The 23,413-nt window shown below is 48.5% G+C and overlaps 1 protein-coding gene across 9 annotated transcripts in view; it reads left to right on the top strand.

The window, feature by feature from the left end:
- SLC22A14 (solute carrier family 22 member 14) overlaps window positions 1-19,990 on the top strand; it is a 41,720-nt gene extending 21,730 nt beyond the window's left edge. For 4 of the 9 annotated variants that reach the window (XM_070577252.1, XM_070577250.1, XM_070577251.1 and 1 more), the window contains 11 exons: window positions 4,790-4,925; window positions 5,067-5,305; window positions 6,028-6,131; window positions 6,340-6,494; window positions 7,521-7,689; window positions 12,423-12,543; window positions 12,795-12,892; window positions 13,163-13,377; window positions 15,150-15,258; window positions 15,887-16,090; window positions 17,753-19,990. In XM_070577252.1, coding sequence (XP_070433353.1) covers window positions 4,790-4,925; window positions 5,067-5,305; window positions 6,028-6,131; window positions 6,340-6,494; window positions 7,521-7,689; window positions 12,423-12,543; window positions 12,795-12,892; window positions 13,163-13,377; window positions 15,150-15,258; window positions 15,887-16,090; window positions 17,753-17,912 — 1,710 coding nt within the window. In that variant the 3' untranslated portion in view covers window positions 17,913-19,990. Of the gene's footprint in view, window positions 1-4,789; window positions 5,306-6,027; window positions 6,132-6,339; window positions 6,495-7,520; window positions 7,690-12,422; window positions 12,544-12,794; window positions 12,893-13,162; window positions 13,378-15,149; window positions 15,259-15,886; window positions 16,091-17,752 lie in introns of all 9 variants that reach the window. The other 5 variants (XM_070577247.1, XM_070577245.1, XM_070577246.1 and 2 more) reach the window with 2 other exon arrangements.
- Window positions 19,991-23,413: the final 3,423 nt, after the last annotated feature.

The following is a 23,413-nucleotide window of genomic DNA, read 5'->3' as shown; positions in this document are numbered from 1 at the left end:
CTCCACATCCTCTCCAAAATTTGTTGTTTCCTGTCTTGTTAATTACAGCCATTCTGACCGGAGTGAGGTGATACCTCATTGTAGTTTTGATTTGCATTTCCCTGATAGCTAATGATGTTGAGCATCTTTTCATATGCCTGTTGGCCATCCATATATCTTCTTTGGAGAAATCTCTGTTCAGATCTTTTGCCCACTTTCTAATTGGATTGTTGGGTTTTTTGTTGTTGAGCTGTATGAGTTCTTTGTATATTTTGGATATTAACCCCTTATCTGATATATGATTTGCAAATATCTTCTCCCAATTGTTAGGTTGTCTTTTCATTTTGTTGGTGGTTTCCTTTGCTGTGCAGAAGCTTTTTAGTTTGATGTAGTCCCATTTGTTCATTTTTTCTTTTGTTTCCCTTGCCCAGTCAGACATGGGACTTGATATGCTGCTCAGACTGATGTCAAAGAGTGTACTGCCTATGTTTTCTTCTAGAAGTTTCATGGTTTTGGGTCTTACATTCAAGTCTTTAATCCATTTTGAGTTGATTTTTGTGCATGGTGTAAGGGAATGGTCTACTTTCATCCTTTTGCATGTGGCTGTCCAGTTTTCCCAACACCGTTTATTGAAGAGACTCTCCTTTCTCCATCTTATGCTCTTGGCTCCCTTGTTGAATATTAGCTGTCCATAAACGTGTGGTTCTAGGCTCTCAATTCTGTTCCATTGATCTGTGTGTCTGTTTTTGTGCCAGTACCATGCTGTTTTGGTTACTATGGCTTTGTAGTATGTTTTGAAATCAGGGAGTGTGATACCTCCAGCTTTGTTCTTTTTTCTCAGGAATCCTTTGGCTATTTGGGGTCTTTTGTTGTTCCATATAAATTTTAGGATTCTTTGTTCTATTTCTGTAAAAAATGTTGTTGGAACTTTGATAAGGATTACGTTGAATGTCTCCAGAAATTTTTTGATTTCTCCTATAATTTTTTCAAAGATCCATTGGTTGTTCAGTAGCATGTTGTTTAGTCTCCACATATTTGTCACTTTCCCAGCTTCTTTCTTGTAGTTGATCTCTAGTTTCACAGAATTATGGTTGGAAAAGGTGCTTGATATGATTTCAATCTTCTTAAATTTATTGAGGCTTGCTTTGTTTCCCAACATATGGTCTATCCTTAAGAATGTTCCTGGGGCTGGCCCTGTGGCCGAGTGGTTAAGTTCACGCGCTCCACTGCAGGTGGCCCAGTGTTTCGTTAGTTCGAATCCTGGGCGCAGACGTGGCACTGCTCATCAAACCATGCTGAGGCAGCATCCCACATGCCACAACTAGAAGCACCCACAACAAAGAATATACAGCTATGTACCAGGGGGCTTTGGGGAGAAAAAGGAAAAAGAAAAAAGAATGTTCCATGTGCACTTGAGAAGAATGTGTATTCTTCTGGTTCTGGACAGAGTGTTCTCTATATATCTATTAAGTCCATCTAGAGTTTTTTTGTTAAAATCCACTATTTCCTTGTTGACTTTCTGTCTGGATGACCTCTCCATTGATGTAAGTGGGGTGTTAAGCTCCTCTACTATTATTATGTTATTGTTAATATCTCCTTTTAGGTTTGTTAATAGTTGCTTTATGTACTTAGGTGCTCCTGTGTTAGGTGCATATATATTTATAAGTGTTATGTCATCTTGGTGGAGTGTCCCTTTTATCACTATATACTGCTCCTCTTTGTTTCTCATTATCTGTTTTGTCTTGAAATCTACTTTGTCTGATACAAGTAGAGAAACACTTGCTTTCTCGTTTGCCATTAGCTTGGAGTATCATCTTCCATCCCTTCACTCTGAGCCTGTGTTTGTCTTTAGAGCTGAGATGTGTTTCCTGGAGGCAGCATATTGTTATTCTTGTTTTTTAATCCAGGCCACCACTCTGTGTCTTTTGATAGGAGAATTCAATCCATTTATATTGGGGTGGTTATTGATGTGCGAGGGTTTAATGCTGCCATTTCATCACTCATTTTCTGGTTCTTCTTCATTTCCCTTTTTTCTTGTCCCATGTATTTCAGACTACCAATTCAGCTTGATAGTTCTCTATGATGGTTTTCTTAGTTTTCTCTTTATTTATCATTTATGTCTCTGTTCTGATGATTTGTTTAGTGGTTACCATGAGGTTTGTATAAAAAATCTCATAGATGAGATAGTCCATTTTCTGATAGCCTCTTATTTCCTTTGACTAAGCCAATTCCATCCCTTTCCCCTTCCCCTTCTAAGTTATTATTGTCACAACTTATTCCATCTTGTATTGTGGTTTGTGCTTAAAATGATGAGATTATATTTATTTTTGATGTTTTCCTCCCCTTTATCCTTAATGTTATAATTAAGTGTTTGCTAATCTGTTGTGATAAAGAGCTGCAATTTTCTGATTTTGTCTACCTATTTATCTCCCTTCTCAAGGCTTTGTAACTCCTTTCTTTTCCTCCTTGAGCATTTCTCATGCGGATGGGGTCTTTTGGTGATGAGCTCCATTAGCTTTTGTTTATCTAGGAAAGTTTTTATTTCTCCACCATATCTGAAGGATATTTTCACTGGATAGACTATTCTTGGCTGAAAGTTTTTGTCTTTCAGAATTTTGGATATATCAAAATTCCACTCTCTCCTAGACTATAAGGTTTCTGCTGAGAAATCTGCTGAATGCCTGATAGGAGTTCCTTTATAAGTTATTTTATTCTGCTTTGCTACCCTTAATATTTTTCTTTGTCATTGACTTTTGCCAGCTTTACTACTATATGCCTCAGAGAAGGTCTTTTTACATTGATACAATTAGGAGTTATGATAGCTTCTTTCTCTTGTATTTCCAGCTCCTTCCCCAGGTTTGGGAAGTTCTCAGCTGTTACCTGTTTGAACAAGCTTTCTGCTCCATTCTCCTCCTCTTCTTCCTCTGGAATACCTAGAATCCTTATTTTGTATTTCCTAATTGAGTTGGATGCTTCTCCGAGAATTTCTTCCTGTCTTTTTAGTCTTAGTTCTCTCTCCTTCTCCATCTGAAGCATTTCTATATTTCTGTCCTCCAGACTGCTGATTCTCTCCTCCATAATATCAGCTCTATTGTGGAGGGAGTGCGATTTTTCTTTATCCCATCTATTGTGTTTTTTCACCTCCAACATCTCTGATTGGTTTTTCTTTATAGTTTCAATCTCTTTTGTAAATAAGTTCCTGATTTCACTGAACTATCTGTATTTTCTTGTAACCCATTGATTTTTTTTTTATGACAGCTACTTTGAATTCTCTGTCATTTAAATTATAAACTTCTGTGCCTTCAGGATTTATTTCTGGGTGCTTGTCATTTCCCTTCTGGTCTGGAGTATTAATATATCTTTTCATACTGTTTGATGGCATAGATTTGTGCATCTGCTTTGTGATAGTATTTGGTCACAGCTTCCACCTTCTGCCACTGGGTGGAGGTCAAGAGCCATGTATTCTGAGCCCGCTGTGATCTGTGGCTTGCTTGCTCACAGCTGCTGCTTTTCTATTGTATGCGCGGGTGCTCTTGCTGACCCACTGAGCTGGTGTGCCAGGTGGGGAGGGGCACTTTCTTTTGCCTGCAAAATCCCTGGGGTGTTCTCACTCTGCCCTTGCTATCTGCCCTCTTGGGATACTAGCTTGATGGAGACATCCCTGAAATAGCTTAGCCCAACCTCTGTGTGGGGCTTTCCCACAGGCTGTGAGGGAACTTGGAGAGTGAAGGTGTTCCTGTGGAGCACTACCCCTCTCCCCCTCCTCTCGGAGCCGCATGTGGTCCTGCACCCTGGATTGCTGCCATTCAGGAGGAAAAGGAGATCCCCTTACCTCCTTCAACTTCCTCCAGGGTGTCCAGCACCTCCACCTTCAGAGGTATAGCTGCCTGGGTCTCTCAGATGTCTTCTGTTCTGTGTGAATGTCCTCTGTTGGTATATGAATGTCCTTTTCATTGTATCTTTGGGGGAGAGTCTGAGGGAAGAGCGCACTCCATGATGCTGATGTCACTCCTCGTGTTTGATGATTTTTGTTTTGAGCTCTTTGCTTGATCTGAATCTGTGGGAGTCTTGCAGGCTTCACTTGGAGAAATTTTCCTTCAGAGAAGGCTTGCTTCTGCTTCTGCTAATAGCCAAGGACCTCTTCAGCCTTGTCAACTCTTTCAATTTTAAGCTTAGTTTCCCCTTCTTGCGGCTGTTCCAAGGTGATATCTTTACAGTCAATATTGCTACCTTACTCCTCACCCTTACTTGCCTTTCCAGTTTGCCTCTATGCTGCTGTATGTCACCTCACCCTTTTCTTGGCCCACTCCCCAAGGCCTGGCTTCAACCTCCATGGTGAAGCCTTCCAGCCACCCACCTTGGCTTCAGTTCCTGGCCATTCCCAATCCAGGTATGTTTGTGGCTTTTGTTTGTTTGTTTTGAAGGAATGGCCCCTGGAGACCTCTTCTACCTTTTGCAAGACTGGTGGTGCCTCAGTGTGTGTGTCAACAAAGTTTCAGTTATGGAGATGTTGTAGGAGAGAGAGCCCCTCAGAACTTAGTCATCCATGACAACACAAGCATAGCATTCTCTAAAACTCTACAAAATCTTAAGTCTACTAAAAATCCCAGATGGGTGGGCCAATGGGGGACAAATTATGTTAACTAAGAACCTTCAGAAGCAAAAGAGGAAACTACACAGAACATCAAGTTTGGAATGCAAATTGTGCCAAGCCAGAGAGGCCAATTTCTGGTCAGTGGCTCTCAGGCCAGACTCTGATATCTATGAAGTGGTGTCAATAGAGATTGAGCTGCATCCTTTCTTTGAACAGATGGCAAGGGAAAGCAACTTCAAGGTAGAGCTCCAAACTCAGCCTTCTTCCAAGATCTTGAACCAGCATGAGACAGCACCACGTCACAATTCCTGGTCTCTGAACATGCTGTTACGCAGATTGAGAGCCACAGAAGGCAAGAAGGATGACAAGTTTTCCAACATCCTGGATGCAGTGGGGGAGTTTGGTACATTCCAGCGGAGGCTGGTGGCCCTCACCTTCATCCCCAATGTCCTGTCGGCCGTATTCATGTTTGCTGACCTCTTCATGTTCACAGCCCAGAAGCCCTATTGCAATGCCAGCTGGATACTGGCAGTGGGCCCCAACCTGTCAGAGGCTGAGCAGTTGAATCTGACCCTGCCCCGAGCACCCAATGGCAGTTTCCTTACATGCCTCATGTACTTGCCTGTGGCCTGGGATCTGGCTTCTATAATCCAATATGGCCTCAACCACACAGAGTCATGCCATGATGGGTGGATCTATCCTGAGACCAAGCAGCGATCACTGATCAATGAGGTGAGCCTTGTCCTGAGTTTTCTGTAGCTACCCTGTAGGCCCAGAGATTTGTCCTCACCTTCACTGAACAATTGGGGAAACTGAGGCTCATGGAGGGGAAGCAATTGGCCCAAGGTCACCCTGCAGAGGCAGGGCCAGGGCAGAAACAGGATTCCTGCTGCCCAGCACTGGCCTCACCTGTCTTAGCCAGGAAGCTACAGTGGATTTAAGGATGGGGCAGATGTCAGATGGCAGGGTGGCCATCTGTCCAGGGAGTTGCTTCTTCAGTGGTGGCTCTGCCCTCAGAACTCATAGAAGACAGGGAATTGGGGGAAGACGCAGCTTTGAACAGGTACCTCTCTTACAGGGTTTCTCAGCCTAAGCTGCAACCCGGGCCCTTCACAGCTCAGACTTACCCAATTTGAATCTCTAGGCTGGGGCCCAGCATCTGTATTTGGGAAAGGTCTTCGGTGATTCTGGCCTTTGTTCAGTTATCTGTCCACCTATTCTCCATCTTGGCCTGTGCCTCTGGTCCCTCTCTCCAGGCCTAACTCCCAGTCTGCCAGATACAAGATGGGGGGCAGAGGTAACACAGTTGAGACATGCTGCACACACAGTTATCTTCCTCTGTCCCAGGTCCTTTCTGCCTAAAGGCCCACCAGGGAGGGGAGGCTCAGTCTCTGGACCCAGAAGGCTGACCCTGGGTAGAGGCCTGTGGCCAATCCCTGCATGTAACCCTCCAGTTTGACTTGGTGTGTGGCAAAGAAACAAGCACAGAGACCGTGCAGACCATGTTCATGGCGGGCCTCCTAATAGGATCTCTCATCTTTGGCTTCATAAGTGACAGGTGAGTCTCCCGGAGTTCCCTCTGGTCCCTGTGACTCCCCTGCCTCCTCCTCATGGGCAGTGAGAGCTCAAGAGTCTCAAGCTGAGGGAGGCAAGGGGAGGGGCATTCTGGAGACCCGTGGACGGCTCAGGACCTGACCTGGGGATGTCGGATGGGCCCAGCCATGGCAGGCCTTGCGCTTGGTGCAGCCTCCCATCAATGCCTGCAGGCTGGGCCGATACCCCACCATCCTGCTGTCACTGCTGGGGCTGATCGTCTTCGGCTTCGGGACAGCTTTTGTCAACAGCTTTCATCAGTATCTGTTCTTCCGATTCGCCGTGTCCCAGGCGTTGGTGGGCTACTCCATCAGCAGCACGTCTTTAGGTGAGGCCAGGCCGAGTCAGTGTGGGGCTGGTAGGGATGGGGCTGGTGCATCCCCCATCGGAGCCTGCAGAACAGAGAGAATTCCAGCCCAATTGGGCAGGCAGTGGAGGAAGGAGCTTCCACACCTGGCTACTTGGAGATAACAGAGAGTCTGTGCCCAGACTGCCCTTCTGCTTTCATCCTCTATCCTAGCCCCCTTGTCCTCTGCACATTCCTGTCTCATATCCCTTGCATACCCCTGATGTGGCTTACATTTATTGAGCCCTTAAGAAGGACCAGGGATGCTGCTAAGCCCTTTATATGTATCATCTCACTTTATCATGACAACACTCTATTCAGTAGGTAGTATCCTATCATTCCTTTAGCTGAGGATGATACTGGAGCCTCAGGAAGTTAACCAACTTGCTCAGAGTCACACAGCAGCTAAGCAAAGGAGCTGTGATTTCACCCCAGGCCTGTGTGATGCGAAAGCTCCAAGCGCCCACACACTCATTCAGCCTTACAGCTGCCCTCACTTGGTGTGCTCAGGGTTCCCTGGCAGGAGACCTCTTCTCATTGGGAGCCTGCCAGAGTGGAGCCCGAGGAAACTGGGTCCTCCCCAGAACCCTAGGCCCAGGCGGCCAAAGCACTGATGCACTAAGAGCAAAGACAAAGACAGTGATTCCTTGCCTTACCATGTCTCAGGCTACGTGTGAGGTGCTGTGCCCAGAGCCAGGCCTTCTCCATGAGAGGCATGTGGTCAGGCAGGAGGTGTTCAGAGGGAACAGCCAGGTTGAGAAGGGACTGGAGGCTATACATGTGATTGGGAGGTCAGGCAAGAGGTCTAGGGTGTGCCCTGGGGGCACAGAGGCACTCTGGCTTTGAAGGGCTGTCTCTGGACCTAGGGCAGATCATGAGTAGGGCAAAGAACTTTTGCCAGTTCTGAACCATCCCAAGCAGGGCTGGGGCATCTCAAAAGGCTGAGTGCAGGGGTAGCCTTGGGGACCCTGAGCTGACCATGATTTTGTCCTCTCGGCCTCTGCACAGCCACTGAGTGGCTAGTGGGTGACCACCGGGCCCATGCCATCATCCTGGAACACTGCTTTTTCGCTGTGGGTGTCATGTTCCTGACCGGGCTTGCCTACAGCCTTCCCCACTGGCGGATGCTGTTTCTGTTGGGCGGGGCACCTGTATTCTCCTTCATCTTCTATATCTGGTGAGCAAACAAGTACAGGGCATCACAGGAATGGGTCTGATGGGCTGGAGATTGAGGGGCGTGGGGGGTCCTTGAAGGGCTTGAGTGGGTAGAATTTTCCCTGGGAGAAAGTGCATATGGATGAGATGAGAAACAGCCAAGGGCAGAGCCTCTGGAACCCCAGCATTAACCCCCCTCAGAGGAGACCCTCAAAGAGATGTCAGAGAGGTGGTCAGAAAACCAGAAGGGAAAGTCTCGAAAGGCAAGAGTTCAAGGACAAGGGAATGGTCAGGGTTGAAGGCAAGAAAGGCGAGGCCAGGGAAGGGTCTGCTGGCCTTGGTGACCTTGAGGTGGCTTCAGTGGAGTGGCAGGAGCTTGAGGAGTGAGGAGGGGCTGAAAAATGGAGTCATCCAGGAGATGATCCTTTGAGTGTTGGGCTGAGGTGGGCAGGGGAAAGTGATGCCATGTATGGGCAGCAAAGATGGAGTCAGGGAAGGGTATCTGATGTTTTTAATCATAGGGGAGTCATACTCACAATCACCTGAGAGATTGAAGCTATGAAGGGACAATTGATGGAGCAAAACTTGGAGGAGTAAGGAGGAGGGACTGGGAACAATAGCGAGATGGCACTGCTAATTGTGGGCAGGTGACAAAAGGAGAGGAAGAGAAGAGAAGGCAGATGAGGGGGAGAGGAAGAGAGCTGAAATCACCTTGTTACAGGTTAGGCAATTCTGTGGGAAGAAATGACTATATTTACTCTTGACATTACCACATTTAATCTTTACAACCTTAAAGGGTGGGTGTGAGTCTAATGTCATGGGGGCTGCAGGGGTGGGGGAGCGGGAGAACTGAGGCTTCAAAGGGTTGAAATAACTTGCCCAAGGTCACACAGCTAAAGAGTGGGACATCTGGGATTTGACTCAGCCTGGCTGCTTTCTAATCCCCTGCACCATATACAATATGGATTGTCAGAGGTGGGTTACCAGTTCATAGGGAGGACATCTAGGTGATTTGGAGACCTTCCAAATGCTGCAGAAGCTGGAGGCCAGCTTTGATGGCCATTGAGATACCCAAGTGAGTGTGGGGACCCAGCTGATACCAGGTGGCATGACTCTGTCATGTAGCTGGCAAATAGCGTTTCATGGCTTGACCTTAGAACATTTTTTAAAAATGTTATTAATGCAGTAGATGCATGTGGTTAAAAATTGAGTAGTACAACATGTTTGTGTTGAAAAATAAGTCACCAATTTCAGGTCCCCTCAACCCCAGTTCCTTTCTCAGAAGCCATCATCACACTGAACTCTTTTAGCTCTTTCTCCCAATAGATGTCTACATAGTTCTACATACACTGAGTAGACAGCTTACTGAATGGGGTCTATTTTTCTTCAGCCACTGGATTCAGACATATCCTGTCAACTGTTCCTTCCCTGACACTTGACAATATCTTGAGCAGGTTCCATCTCCTTCCAGGCATCCTTAGTTGTAAGAAAAAGTCTCATTTTGATAATTAAGACTGAATTTCAGTCATTAAAAAATCCAGTCCATGGGGCCAGCCCCGTGGCCAAGTGGTTAAGTTCACGCGCTCCGCTTCGGTGGCCCAGGGTTTCACTGGTTTGGGTCCTGGGCGTGGACATGGCACCGCTCATCAGGTCATGCTGAGGCGGCATCCCACATAGCACAACCAGAGGCACTCACAACTAAAAATACACAACTATGTACCAGAGGGCTTTGGGGAGAAAAAGGAAAAATAAATTCTTAAAAAAAAAAATCCAGTCCAGTCCAATTTAAAACTCAATCTTACATCCAATTCACAGCATCTCCCGGGTGGCTAGATAGCTTGGGCTAGTGGCCTGAGGGGATGAGGTCTGTTCTGACTTTTGCTCTTCCTCTTCTGTCTCCCTGCTCTGATCTTCCAGGTTCTAGGCAGGGGATACGGGCATCAGAGAAAAGGGACGAAAGATGTGCGGGCAGGGGCTGTATCCTCTGTAGGGCAGACGTTCCCATGCCGGTGCCTCTGGCCCCCTTGTGAGTCTTCAGAGTGTTGGCATTTCCTAATGCTCCAGGCACTGTCTTGTGACCTCTCCTGCTCCCGTCCCTGGCCATTCACCCCACAGCCTCTTTCTGCAGAAATCTCTTCACCCTGGCTTGTGGGGTACCTTCAAGACAACAGGGTCCACTTGGCTAAAAATCTCATTGTCCTCCCACCCTCAGCCTGCCATTGTGGGCTGTTCCCACCAGTCTCCTACCTAATCATATCCAGGGGAGAGAGGGACCCCAGTCTCCGGGTTTGCGTAGACCTCCAACTTCAGGAGACACTATTAACTCTGCCATAAACCGTCTGGAGCCCCACGGCAAGCCCTCAAGTTTCTGAATCAGCAAGCTTCAGCCAGAGGATGGGAGGGCAGACCCCCTTTCTACAAGGCAGTCCCCTTCTCCAGGAGTGAGTAGATGGGAGCAACATGGGGAGGGGAAGAGATTCAAGACCCTCTCACCTCCACGAACTGGAAATTTCCCAACCTCTCTAGGTGGCTGGGGGAGGTGGCCACTGGGCTGTTTTTTTTTTTTTTTTTTTTTTTTGGTGAGTCCTGTCCTTAATGTGGTAGCACCACCTGTCTTAGAATGTGAGGTTATCACCCTTGGTTACCAGCTTTGGGACTTCAACTGAACTTCCGGAACAAAAAAGTTCCACGTAACATCCGGTCATACTACTCTTCTTCTCCGATTTAATATTCTTCTCAATAGCAGTTGGAGCTTGTTTTATGTAAATAAAATTGCAAAGTATTTTCACGTGTTTTTGAGGATACACGTTAGAGTTTTCTCTTTTTCTCTCCTGTTCCCTACATTATTTGTGTCTAGTGGGGTCATTTTTTTTCCTGCTCGATTATTTTGGACACTTTTTCATTTGGGAGGTCTTCTTTAATAGTTAGTGACCTTTGGTCATCCCTTCATAGTTAAGAGCAAGTCACTAAGAAGCTAACAGGAAACTGTATGAGCAGGAGCTCAAATTTATGTGAGCATCAGAGTCACGTGGGGCTCGTTAAAACATCAACGACTGGGCTCTGCCTGCAGAGTTTCTGAATCAACAGGACTGGGATGGGGCCCAAGAAGCTGTGTTTCTAACAAGTTCCCAGGTGATGCTGATGTGACTGATCCGCTGACCACAATTTGAGAACCGCTACTATGGGAGAGGAAAATGGCGGGTGCCTTTTCCCTAAGGGATCCCAAAGCCAGAGAGTTGCCAGGCTCAAGCTCTTGTGCTCCTGGGTGGGGCTGGAACTGGAGCTGGGACTCTTGTCATCACAGGGACTTCCACTCCCGTGGTTTCCCTGTGTTTTTCCTCAGCCTTGCCCCTGCTGTATATGAATCCCTACTTCCTCTGTGCTCTAGGTGCAAACTACAGGGGGAACTGGAGTCCCATATCTGAGGACTGGGGTGTCCAGGCTCCTCTGGACCCAGGAGGACAGTTCTCCTTTATCTCGCTGCTACGTGCCTGTGCGCACGGGTTTGCCTGCCCGCTCAGTAGCAGTACTCCTCCATCGCTTTCGGGCTGCATCCATTTGTTAAATCTTTCTCTCACCATGTCATCTCTCCCACTCTCTTTGTCCTTGAGAGTGGATATCTTTTTTCATTCCCCTATTTTTTAGTGGGCATGTGGTCAATCTCCTATCTTTCTGGAAAAAGTCCCCACTTGATGGCTTCCCTTAGGATGGTTCTGCAGCCACAGCTGCAGAGTGGAGAAGGATGACAGACAACTCATTGCGGCCCCTGTGGGAAGCAGGCAGGAGCAGGGGCAGGTAGAGGGAATGAAATTGTCTCTGGTGTCCCATGCATGTGTTTACAGACACCAGCCACAGAGTCCAGGCTGGGGAGGGAGAAGGAGGGTTGCCAGAAATCAGCAGGGGCTGATGGCACAGTTTTGTTGAGAATGCCTTATCGGAGCCCCGAGCTTCATACTAGCTCCCCCTCTGTGACCTTGGGCAAGCCCTTACTCCCCGAGGCTGGGAATAAAATGGGATAATCCTACCAGGTCCAGGGTTGGGCGGGGGTTAAATCAGGTAATATATGTGAGGGCACTGAGCACAATTCCTGGCGCATAATAAGTACTTGAAATGTTAATCTGTGTAGATTCTAGAGCCTGGGAGCTTTGGGAAGAACAGCGGGACTACAGTTATTCTGAGGTCAAAGGCAATGGGTGATGTGACAGGGAGGAACGGGGACAGGGTGGAGAACTCTATTCACCCAGGCAGGGGCTGAGTCCTGGGGTCAGACCCGGGCCCTGACTCTCATCTGTAGCCTCTGACTGGGAAATGCAGGTTATCTGTAACTTCCCCAGGAAAAAATAACCTGCCCTCATACTCCCCAGGCTGTTAGGAGACAGAGAGGGGACAGGAGAAATCCCACTTATGAAAATGGGACTGTAATAGAGGGTGTGGGCGTGGAGGATGGTGCAGTCAGTACGCCCAGGTAGGTGGGGATGACCCCTGAGATAGAAAAGTAGAGAGCTCTTAGAGGGGGTCAGTGAGTGTCTGGAGTGACCCCAAGCAGCAGTGGGGGCTGTAGTGGCTTGGGCAGGGGAAAGGCTGACTGCCAGAGAGGGACAGAGGGCATCCCGAGGTTGATGGTCACCTTCAAGGCCCCTGACATCAGAGTCATCTCATGCTGGAGCAGGATGGCCACAGCTGAGACTGGGATAGGACCAACTTGGGACTCTGGGCCATCTTGGAATGATGGATAAGAGAGAGATGGCCATGCAGGATTCTCCCGGAGTCCCCCCGGTGGCTGATGATGAAAGGGAAGGTGGAGGAGGCCAAGCAGGTGCTGTGTTATGCAGCTGGTGTGAACAAGAAGACCATCCCCTTAAGTCTGCTGGACAAGGTAAGAGGCCTCAGGCCTGCAGTGAGCCAGGTAGGGCGCTGTGGAAGGGCCTCTTTCCTCCTCATCCTTTTAGGTGCCACCTCGGCCCCACTGCTTGAGGAGAATGGTGATGGCAAAATCAAATCCTGCCAGGGGAGGGCCAGAGGCCCAGCTGGTGCTGTGGGGGGCAGGCTGGCCTTGCAGGTCTTGTGGGAGTGGGGAGCAATCTGGGATCTCCACCCTGCCTCTGGCTGGTCCTGCTTATCCTGTAGCTGCAGCTGCCTGGAAAGAAGATGGATAAGGCCTCTGTCCTGGACTTCTATAACAATAGGCACCTCCGCAAGGTGACCTTGGTGATGGGCTGTGTGTGGTGAGTACCCAGGACTGGTGGGCAGGGACTGCAAACAGATGTGCATGCCAGAATTTGATGAGGGAATGGGGCATGGTCAGGCTGCAAGGCGGGGTGAGGCCTAAGGACCCTGGCTTGGCCCACGGCTCCCAGATCTCTGTGCTTATTTCTCTGTCCATTCCCACCCTGCCCCTCTCTGCTCTGCCTCTGACTTTATTCCTTGCCCCATCCATTTCTGTGCATCTGTGTGTGTGTCTCTCTCTGAGTGACTCTCTCCTGGCTTCATTCCAGGTTTACTGTCGGTTACAGCTATTTTACACTGAGCTTCAAGTTGAAGGATTTTGGTGTGAACATCTACTTCCGACAGGTGATCCCTAGCATCATGGAGGTGCCCGCCCGGCTGTGCTGCATTTTTCTCCTGGAACAGATGGGGAGGAAGTGGAGCCTGATTGCCACTCTCTTCCAAGGCACCATGATGTGCCTGCTCATCCTTATCATCCCCTCAGGTACAGCCCACCCTCCTGGACGCACCCTCCAGCCTTCCTCCTTCCTCGACCCCCTCCCTCCCTCGTGCCTCTTGCCCTGTCCAGCCAACAAGACACCTGGGAGTCAGCCTCCTGCAGCCATGGCCCACCTACCCTGCCGAGGCCCCGGCACCTCCTGAGCAGGAGCACTGCCCTCCCCAGGGCGAAGCCCCCAGACAGGGTGCATGCAGCTCTCAGGGGCGTGGGAGAGGAAGGTGTGCTGTCCAGAGGAATTGTCCTTGTGTGAGAGAGTGGCCAGCCTTCTTCCACCTGCTTCCAATCCACATCAGGTCTGATGGTTAAATGTGAACAGATGCAGCAAAAAGTCCTTCAACTGCGACCCCAGGCCCTAGCTCTTGTCTGTAGCCTCTGACTGGGAAATGTGGGTTATCTGTAACTTCACCAGGAAAAAATAACCTGCTCACTGAAACTGAAAACTGAGCATAACGTTGGGCTATCCTTTAGGAGCAATTCCTGCATGGAGGCCTCTCCTTCGCAGGGGGCACAGTGCCCTGCGCCCTGTGGGCTCAGAACTAGAGAAGGAAATGGCGGCGGGTGGGTGGCTGGGAATATTTTCAAAATTTCAAAGAACCTACGACCATGAATATGCCCCAGGTCAGAGGGCTAGAGAGTGGCAGGGGTGAGGGTGTGGACATTAAGATGTCAGCATCCACCCAATCAGAACTGCTAACTACGAGAGCCCTGTTGGCTGCTGGGGCAGGGCCTGGGCTGGGAAGGCTGCATCCAGGGTCTGCCTCAAGTGGCTTCCTGTGTTTCTCTGGGGGTTGTAATTGTGTTTCTTGACCTGGACCCTTCCTCTCCCATATGTTGCAGCATTGACTGGCTAAGACAAAATGGGGAGGCAAATTCATTATTACATTTCTATTGCTTGGGTTTTTTTTTTTTTTTTTAAAGTAGATCTACCCTGAGTCAAGTAGAAATATTTAAAACTCTCAAATATGTGAGAGAAACTAGGAATACAATCCCCCGTAGATAGAACTGAATTTCTAGTTTCATCCCAGAGCCAAGAAAAGGAGGAACCAGAGTGGGGAATGGGGCTGGGGCAGGATCCAGCAGAGGCTGAGGAGGTAGCAGCTGCAAGCTCCCGGCTCCAGGTCAGCGAGCCAGGGATCTGCTCTGGCCCCCCATGCCTGAGGAATGGTGTTTCCCTGGATCTTTTCTTCCTCCTCCAATGCACCTGTCTGGCTGCCCAGAGTCAGACATCCTAGAGTGTCTAGCCGTAAATGCCCCAGGGACCAAACACCTCCTGCCCCTGTTCACCTTGCAGAGGATGAAGGGGAAGGTGAGAGAGCCCTGGACAGGGAGTCTGGCACGCAGGACGCAGGCCTGGTGCTCAGTGGAGGCCCAAGAAGGAGCAGGTGGTGGGGTGGGGAAGCTGCCTCTGGGTGAGGATGTGGAAGATGAGAAAGTCCAGAGGCAGAGGGGTGGGGTCTGAATCCAGTGTGGTAGACGGTGGCCTGAGAGGCCATGGGGGTCCCAGTGGAGCCTCCTGCCCTGCTGACCAACTCCCCCACTGCAGAGGTACTAGCTCCCCAGGCTTGGCTGGGCCTCTAGCAGACTGATCCTCTGCTGACCAAATGCCTGAGTCTGCTGACTAGTTGACCAGGTGGTGGGGGTGGACTCTTCAGATGCCTTCTGAGAGGGAACGAGGGAGAGCTGATGGGTTGGCCCTCCCCACCTGCCCCAAGGGGAGGATGTCCCCAGACTCAGGCGGCCACGTTTTCTGACCACAGAATTGAAATCCGCGTTGGTCTTGATGGTCGTGTTCGGAGAGTTCAGCATGGCTGCCTCGGTCACCGTGTTCTTCATCTACACTGCCGAGCTCCTGCCCACTGTCCTCAGGTATGGGCCTGGCGGGCAAGGGCCGTGGGGGTGTGGGGAGGGCAGGACGATAACAAGAGGAATAGCAGCAGCTAAAACTGGGCATTCACCTGGTGACAAGCACCATGCCAAGTGGTTTGCATGGATTACCGCATTTAACCCTCTCAAAAAAATCTCCCATACACCATCATTAGCCCTATTTCAGACGTGAAATCAGAGACAAGGGCACTGGCTCAGGGTCAGACATAGCAACTGGCAGAACTAGGATATGGACCCCAGCAGCCTGACTCCAATGGCTCCCAGGAATGCGTGCAGAACGCGTCGATGCTCGGGCCCTTCACCACAGGAGCCCTTGGTGATGGCGGCAGCAGCCTCCTCCCCACTCAGCTTCGCTGTCCGTGTCTTCTCCCCACACACCTACACAGTGCTGTGTCGGTCTTACTTCTCCCACCTCTGACCCCATGAAGTAGGCCCAGAAGAAATTACTACCTACTTTGAATCAATGGAGAACTGAATTCTTTGAGGTCGCACACTGAGTTGGGACGGGGTAGAGATTGGAGGGTGTGGATTTTGGAGAGCTGCTTCTTCCACCTCACTCAGCCTCTGGGCCCACAAGGCCCCCCAGACAAGTTCTCATCTCCCCTTGCAGGGCCACAGGTCTGGGGCTGGTGTCCCTGGCCTGGGCGGCTGGAGCCATCTCGTCCCTGGTGCTCATCAGCCAGAGCCTCACTCTCCTACCCGTCTTTCTCTGCCTCACCTCAGCCATCTTGGCCCTGTCCCTCTGCTCCCTGCTGCCGGAAACACAAGATCAGCCCCTCTCTGATAGCCTGGAGAGCTATCCCCTGCAGTTCAGGTAGGTGTGTGAGGCTCCTGGGCTCTGGCCGCTACAGGGCCTGGTTCTCAAGCCCTGGCACTGAGAGGATGTCAAGCACGGTCCATGCCTGCCCCTTTGTCAGGAGGACATGTGACACTAGGGCCACTCTGTGGCAGTCTCCTTGACGCTGCTACCAGCCCAGCCTCTGCCAGCTCTCATCCTGCCTGGTTCTCCTGACCCAGCCTGGGCCGGATCTTCTCCCTCTTAGCCCCCTGGCTGCCTGTCGGGATTGAGCTGCTGCCCTTGGAGATGCCCTGGGCTCTCTCCGCTCCCAGGGCACAGGAGACTGACTTGGAACCAACTGTCTGAATACCTCTCCTTCCCATCTGAATTCCCAGTTCCTCAAAAAGGACCCAGACTTGATTCATGACTCTGACCTCTTGGCCCCAGCAACCTAGGACCCCATTTGGGAATTGGGTTCCACCCTAACTGCTTCATGGGCACTTCTGGCCTCTGGTCTCCTAAGTGCCCCCTGCAGAAGACTTATCATGGTTGGCAGAACCATCCCTTCTGGGATTTGGGCCAAGAAAGCCCATCACTGTCTTCCTGGACCTGAGAGAACCCAAGCAACAACGAAGGGCAGAGGCTGCCTGACGTCCTCCAGTGCCCTCTGCTCATACCACAGGGGTCACTGCCTCTGGCCTTCCTCTGCCCTCCTCCCCACCATCCTCCTCCTTCCCTCCCTCATCAAACTCTCACTGGCACCATCTGTGCTAGGCATTGTATCAGGGTTGGACTGTCAGAGGTAAGAGGTCCCCAGCCTTAAGCAAACCATCATTTATGCAGAGACAGATATGCAAACAGTTATCACTGATGGGCTCTGGCAGAGGGATGTACAGGACCTATAAGGAGTCCCAGGAGGGAGGAACTTTAGTTTGGGGAGTTGGGGCAGCCTTCACAGAGGAAGTGACATTTGAGTAGGCTTTGAAGGATGAATAGGTGTTTGCTGCATTGTAGAGAGGGTGCAATGTTCAGTGCAGCAGGATCACAGTGTAGTAGTTAAGAACACAGGCTCTGGAGCTGGGGCCTGGATTTCTATCTTGGCTACTGCTTCCTAGCATGTGCACAGGGAAGTTACTGAATACCTCTGAGACTCAGTTTCTTCATTTGCAAAATGGATTGATAAAATAGTAATAACTGTAGCTAGCATTTATGGAGCATTTACCACGTGCCGGGTCCTGTTCTATACTTGCCTTTTCGTACTTCGTCCTAACAACAATCACATGCAAGGGAGTCCTGACACTATCCCCATTTTACAGATGGGGAAACTGAGGCACAGATAGGTAAAGACATGTAGCCTAGCCTTCCTCTCTCATAGGTCTTTTGGGGGAAGTAAACCCACATGAGGTAGTTGGCACAGGGTCTGGCAGGTTGCAAGGGCTCAGTAAATGCCAGTGATGAGGATGGCAGACAGAACCCCAAAGATGCAGAAGAGTGAAGGGTCTGGCTAGGGTTGGGAGATGGAATAGACCTCATCCTGGAGGTGAGGGTTCCTCCCCAGCTCCCGCGAAGCTTGGCTGGGGACCCGCAGGCATGGGAAAGCCCACTTCTCAGGAGTGCAGAGCTGGGCACAGCTCGAGCTGCCTTTCTCAGCTCCCAAAATGATGCAGCTCATGACTTGTTCTCCCATGGCTTCTTCAGGAACACAGGCGAGGATACAATGTCTGACGATACATTATATGATGATGCGGCTGAGGAAGTGGTGAAGAACACCATTCTCAATGCCTCGGTGATGAAATTGGACACAGACATCCTCCCCTCCTCATCACAGCCCACAGAAGCAGACAGAAAGGATGACTGAGGGCTAGGCCCCCAGATGATCTCGGGTTGGAGTTGAGTGACTGGGTATGGGGCCATGGATTCCAGGCCACAAGTTCTGGGCCCAGTCCAGCTTGGCAGGCAGGGTGGGTCCTGCTTGAGGCCAGCCCTTGAGATCCAAAAATGGCCCCTTCTTGGGGAGCCTCGGTGTAATTCATTCCAATAAAGGTACCATATTGGACTTGAGATGGCTAGGTCAAAATTGGTTCTGTCTGGAGAACCCAGAGACCCAGGCCTGGAGGATCGTGGGTCAGACAGGCTCCCTAGAGTCTTTAATGTCCTTGGCTAACCCTCAGGGACAGCGAGGAGCTCTCTGGATGGGGTGTGGGGGTGGGCCATGTCCCCGAGGGCCAGGAGGTGGTGAAGGCAGGACTGCACCTTCCCACTGCGCACATCCTCTAGCTCAGGCATCTGCTAGTGTGATTGGACTTCCAGCTCAAGTGCAGGCTGAGGACAGATTTCACAGATCCACAATGGGCACCTGTCAAGGCAGGGGTGGAATGTAAAGGAATAATGAGAATGTCTCCCATTTGTACTGTTGCACAGGGCTTTCTCACTTGGTTTCCCCTTTGATGCTCCCAAGTAAGCCTGGCTTTGGGGATTACCCATCTCACCCTCATCCTTGGGGGTGCCTTCCCTGATGGCTCCAGCCTGGCTGACCTTCACCACCCTGAGGATAACTTCCAAACCCCAGCTCACAGTCCCAAATGCCCTGAGGGTGAGTCTGCCCTTCCCAGCCAGCGTGGGAGCTTCCCCAGGCAGGGGCCAGGACTCCTCATCCATTAGCCAGACCTGGACACCTTTGGGTCAGGCCCCACCTCCTCTCTCCCTGGGACAGGAGTTGCTGAGGGCAGGGGCTGGCTCTTCTCCTCTCTGCTCAGTTTATTGGAAGATCATCAACTTGCAGGGAAGAGCGAACTCTCTGGAGCTTCTGAGAGAAGGGCAGAAAAGAATGTCCGGGTTCACAAAGCAAGGGCAGCGAGGTCCTGGTTCTCCCAAGCAGGGGTGGAGTGTGGTGCAGCAGAGTGGCTTCTGGCCCCCTGGTCCCAGCACACTGCTTTGGGTGTGCACTTCAAGCTTTGGGACAGAAAGAAACTGGTGCCTGAAACTCCCCCTTTGAGTGTCATTTTCTGGTCCCTCTGTTCCTTACCAAGTTTCCCAGGACTGCCTCCAAAGTGGGATTTGAAGGGCCCAGAAAAAGAAGTCTTGCAAACTATCTGCTCACAAGATGACAGGATGCTTAAAAGGCCTTCCCCGTCTTTTCTGGGGGACACCTATCTGCGAGCTGTGATGGCCAATGTATTAGCCACGGTTAAACACGTCACCTCAAATTACTCTGCTAGAAGGATTCAGCTGGTGCTTCAAGGAACAGGAGGAGGAGAAGGGTCAGGACAGAAAACCGATGGGGCAGTGTTGGTATGAAGGAGCTGGTGGCGGGAGGATGTGGCTGTCAGCAAGACCCAGTGCACGCGTACATGGCTTAGACATTCCCTAGGTGGCCAAGATTTGTCAGTCAGTTCCAGATAGGACCTCCCTGGTTTGTCTATCTAATCAATGGCTAATATTGCCTAGAGTTTGACATTATATATTTTAACAAACTAGACCTATGCTGTCCCATACAATAGCCACCAGCCAGATTTGGCTATTGAGGGCTTGAAATGTGGACAGTTGGAATTGAGATGTGCGGTGAGTGTAAAAGACACACTGGATTTCAAAGACTTAGTACAGAAACAAAACAAAACAAAACGTATCAGTATTTTTATACTGATTATGTATAAAAATGATAATATTTTGGATATACTGAGTTAATAAAATATTAAAATTAATTGCATTGTTTTTTTAAAACTTTTTTAATGTGACTGGCAGAAAATATAAAACTATACACAGGACTTGCATTTGTGGCTCACATCATATTTTTATTAGACAGTATTGGACTAGAACATTCCTTTTATTGTTTTCACACATCATTCTTATCACACACTTGTTTAGTGTAATACTAAAAAATTAAATGCTAAAATTGTGTGAGGTTACACATTGTCAATAAACTCCTTTTCTCACAAATCTGATGTCTTTATGATACAATAGATATGATATGTACCAAACATGTCAGCGAGGTCTCCTGCAAACTTATGGTGCCTCTGAATCCTGGGCTCTCGTTGGCCTCGTCACTGACTACTGCTTATGTGGAATTCTCATCTTACCTGCATCTTTCAGCTGCTCGTGTGTTTCTACCGCTGCCCGGGAATTGACCTAAATGTGGGACCCAGTCTCTCATCCTAAGTTACCCCTTCCATTGCCACTCCCACATGAGATGCTGCTCACAGTTTACCAAAGAGTCAAGCCGATGGTGAGGGGCTGTATGAGGCGAGAGCGAAGCAGCTCAGAAATGGGTGCAGCCCCTGGACCACGGGTGAAAACCCAGCCCCGTGGATGCAAGCCCCAAGCCCAGAAATGATTTTAAAAACTTGTAAAGTCTTGTAAGGGCCTGGCAGAAGCAAACACTAAACAAGTTTGTAGAGATATTGCCGCAACAGCCCAAAACTCATAGGGCTTTCTAGGGAAGACGAATCTCACCGAAGATAGACTTGTAAGCAAAAATTACTGAGCACATGAGGAAACAAAATGGCATACAGGCAGAAGCAATAAACTGGAGGATTTACCATCAGAGTACCATCTAGTGGTGATAGAGCTCTCTGAAAAGGACTTCACATTTGTTTAAAACGTTCAAAGTGATGAAGTAATATAACTCCAAGACTTGAACTTGGAAAAGACACCCATAACTCTTAAAATGAACAATACAGCAACTGAAGTATTAAAAACACAATAGGGAAGCGAAATTAGAATGGAAAGAGCCAAAGAGTGAATTAGCGAAGTTTTTTGTGGGTTGTTTCTTTTATCATGAAATATCATCCCTCTGTTTCTGTTAATGCTTTTTGCCATAAATTCTATTTTGCCTGAAATTATTTCTACTCCAATCTTGGAAACTTTTCAATTATATAGAGAAGTGTGTGAATCACTTAAGGTACTGTTTTATGAATCATCACAAGCACATAGTCAGTATCCATCACTCATATCAAGAAGGGGAAAATTATAAGCACCATCAAGTTCCCTCCTGCCTCTCCCAGTCACCACCTCTCCTTCCTCCAAGGCAACTACTCACCTCTAACAACATAGAACCTTATAAGAGGAGGCACAGTTTCAACTCTTGTGTTTGACTTTTTTCACTCAGAGATTCATCCATGTTTTTACACACAGTGATTGTTTTTATGCTGTAGAGTGTTCCATTGTGTGAACTGACCACAACTTACCCATCCGTTCTAGTAGTGATAAACATTTTGGTTGTTTCCAAATGGTGGAAATGTGCTATGATGAATAATGCTTCTGCTATGGGCTGAATGTTTGTGTCCCCCAAAATAATGTGTCAAAAACCTAATGCCCAAGATGATGGTATTAGGAGGCGGGGAGATTAATAGCCTTATAAAAGAGGCCCCCAGGAGCTAGCTTGTCCCTTCCCTCATGTGAGGACACAGTGAGAAGGTGGCCATCTGCAACCTGGAAAATGGCTCTCACCAGACACTGAATCTGCTGGCGCCATGATCTTGGACTTCCCAGCCTCCAGAACTTGAGAAACGTCTGTTGCTTATAAGCCACCTAGTCTATGGCGTGTTCTTATAGCAGCCCAACAGACTAAGACAGCCTCTATGAACCTTCTTGTAACTATATGCTGGAGCACAGAAATACCAGTTGCTCTAGGCTCTTTACTTGCGAGCAAGATTGCTTGTCATAGAGTATACTTCGACCTTAATAGGTAAGTCAAGCCATTATCCAAAGTAGTTGTTTCAATTTACACTTTTTAAAAGCAAGGTAGAAGACCTCTTTGATAATAATTGATATTTTCAGAATTTTTTTTTATTTTATCCAATCTTGTGGTTATGTAGTGATATCTCTTAGGTTTAAATTTACATTTCTCTCATTCCTGAGTAGGTTGAATACCTTTTCATAAATTTATCAGCCGCTTGGATTCCCTGTTTTGTGAAGTACCTAGTCAAGTTTTTTGCCATTTTTGTATTGGGCTGTCTGCTCTCACTCTTGCAGATTTGCGGGTACTCTACACATTTTTGATGAGTCCATTGTGAGTTACATGTGTTGCAGCTATCTTCTCCCCCTTTGGTTTGTGATTTCACTTTATTTAAAAATTTTTTACAGCTTTATTTATTTATTTATTTTTACAATGGACGCCTAATTTTGCAGGATCCCTGTTGAAAAGATGATCTTTCCCCCACTGTTCTCGGTGACATCATAAATCAAATGACCAAATATGTGGGTTTGATTCTGGGTTCTCATTTCTGTTTCATTGGCCTGTCTGTCATTTCTGTGTCCATATCACATTTTCTTGGGTATTCTGATATCTTAAAGTCTTGGTATCCGGGAGAGCACGTTCTCCCATGTTGTTTTTCTTTTCTCGTCCTTCTGCCTTTCCATATAAATCTTGGCGTCAGCTCATTAAGTTCCACAACAAAAATGAAAAACACTTGTTGGGGTTTTGACTGGGACTGTGGAGAATCTGTGGAACGTTTACAATACTGAGTCTTCCAATCCAAGAACATGCTAGATCGTCTCTCCATTTATTTAGATCTTCTTCAAAGGTCTTCAGTAATGTTTTATAATTTTATGGTTTTATCCATACGGCCCTTGTATGTTTTTATTTATTCCTGGGTACTTGATATTTTTTAAGCTATTGTAAACGTTATCTTTTGCTTTTGTGTTTTAATTTCACTTTCCCTTAGCTGCTGGTATATAGAAGTGCAATTGACTGTTGCATATTGATTTTATATCCACGGCCTTGTTAAATAAATTTTCTCTTCCTTTTTAATGTTTATGTCTTATATTTCTCTTTCTTGTCTTCCTGGACTAGCTAGTTCCTCCAGTACACAATGGAAAAGAAGTGGTGTGGGCTGGCATCCTTGTCTTACTACTGATTTTAGAGAAAGCATTCAACAAACATTTCAAAATTACGTGTGATGTTTGTTGTAAATTTGTTGTAGATAGCCTTAATCAGATTAAGTGCCTTACTACTTCTATTTTTCTAGGAGTTTTTTTCTTTTCCTCCTTTGGATCTTAAATTGCCCTTTTGGAAAGGGGGCCCCTCCATTCTAGGAGCTGTTCAGAGCAGTTGGAGGTCAGAGGTACTAGCTCCTCTACTCCCCACTGTCCACTCCACCACCCCAGTCTGTGGCATGGTCCAGCCCCCTGCCCAGCAGACCTGTTCCTTAGCTCTGTGCCATTTTATTTCTACAGCTGGGAGCCTGGGGCTGGGATGTGGGGCAGAGCCTCAGAGCTGGTAGAGACGTGGCCTTGGAGGGTACATACCTTCTACCACCAGCATGGATTCATACAGCTCACTGTTCCTGGGGGAGACGAGGGCTAAGGTTAGGAGGGGGCCCTGGGCTCCAGGCCTGTAGGCAGTGCTGGGGGGTTGGGGGG

Source organism: Equus przewalskii, chromosome 15, assembly GCF_037783145.1.
Source record: "Equus przewalskii isolate Varuska chromosome 15, EquPr2, whole genome shotgun sequence".
Taxonomy (NCBI): Eukaryota; Metazoa; Chordata; class Mammalia; order Perissodactyla; family Equidae; genus Equus; species Equus przewalskii.
Note: the sequence above shows the minus strand (reverse complement) of the source record. Positions and strands in the feature narration are given on the sequence as shown.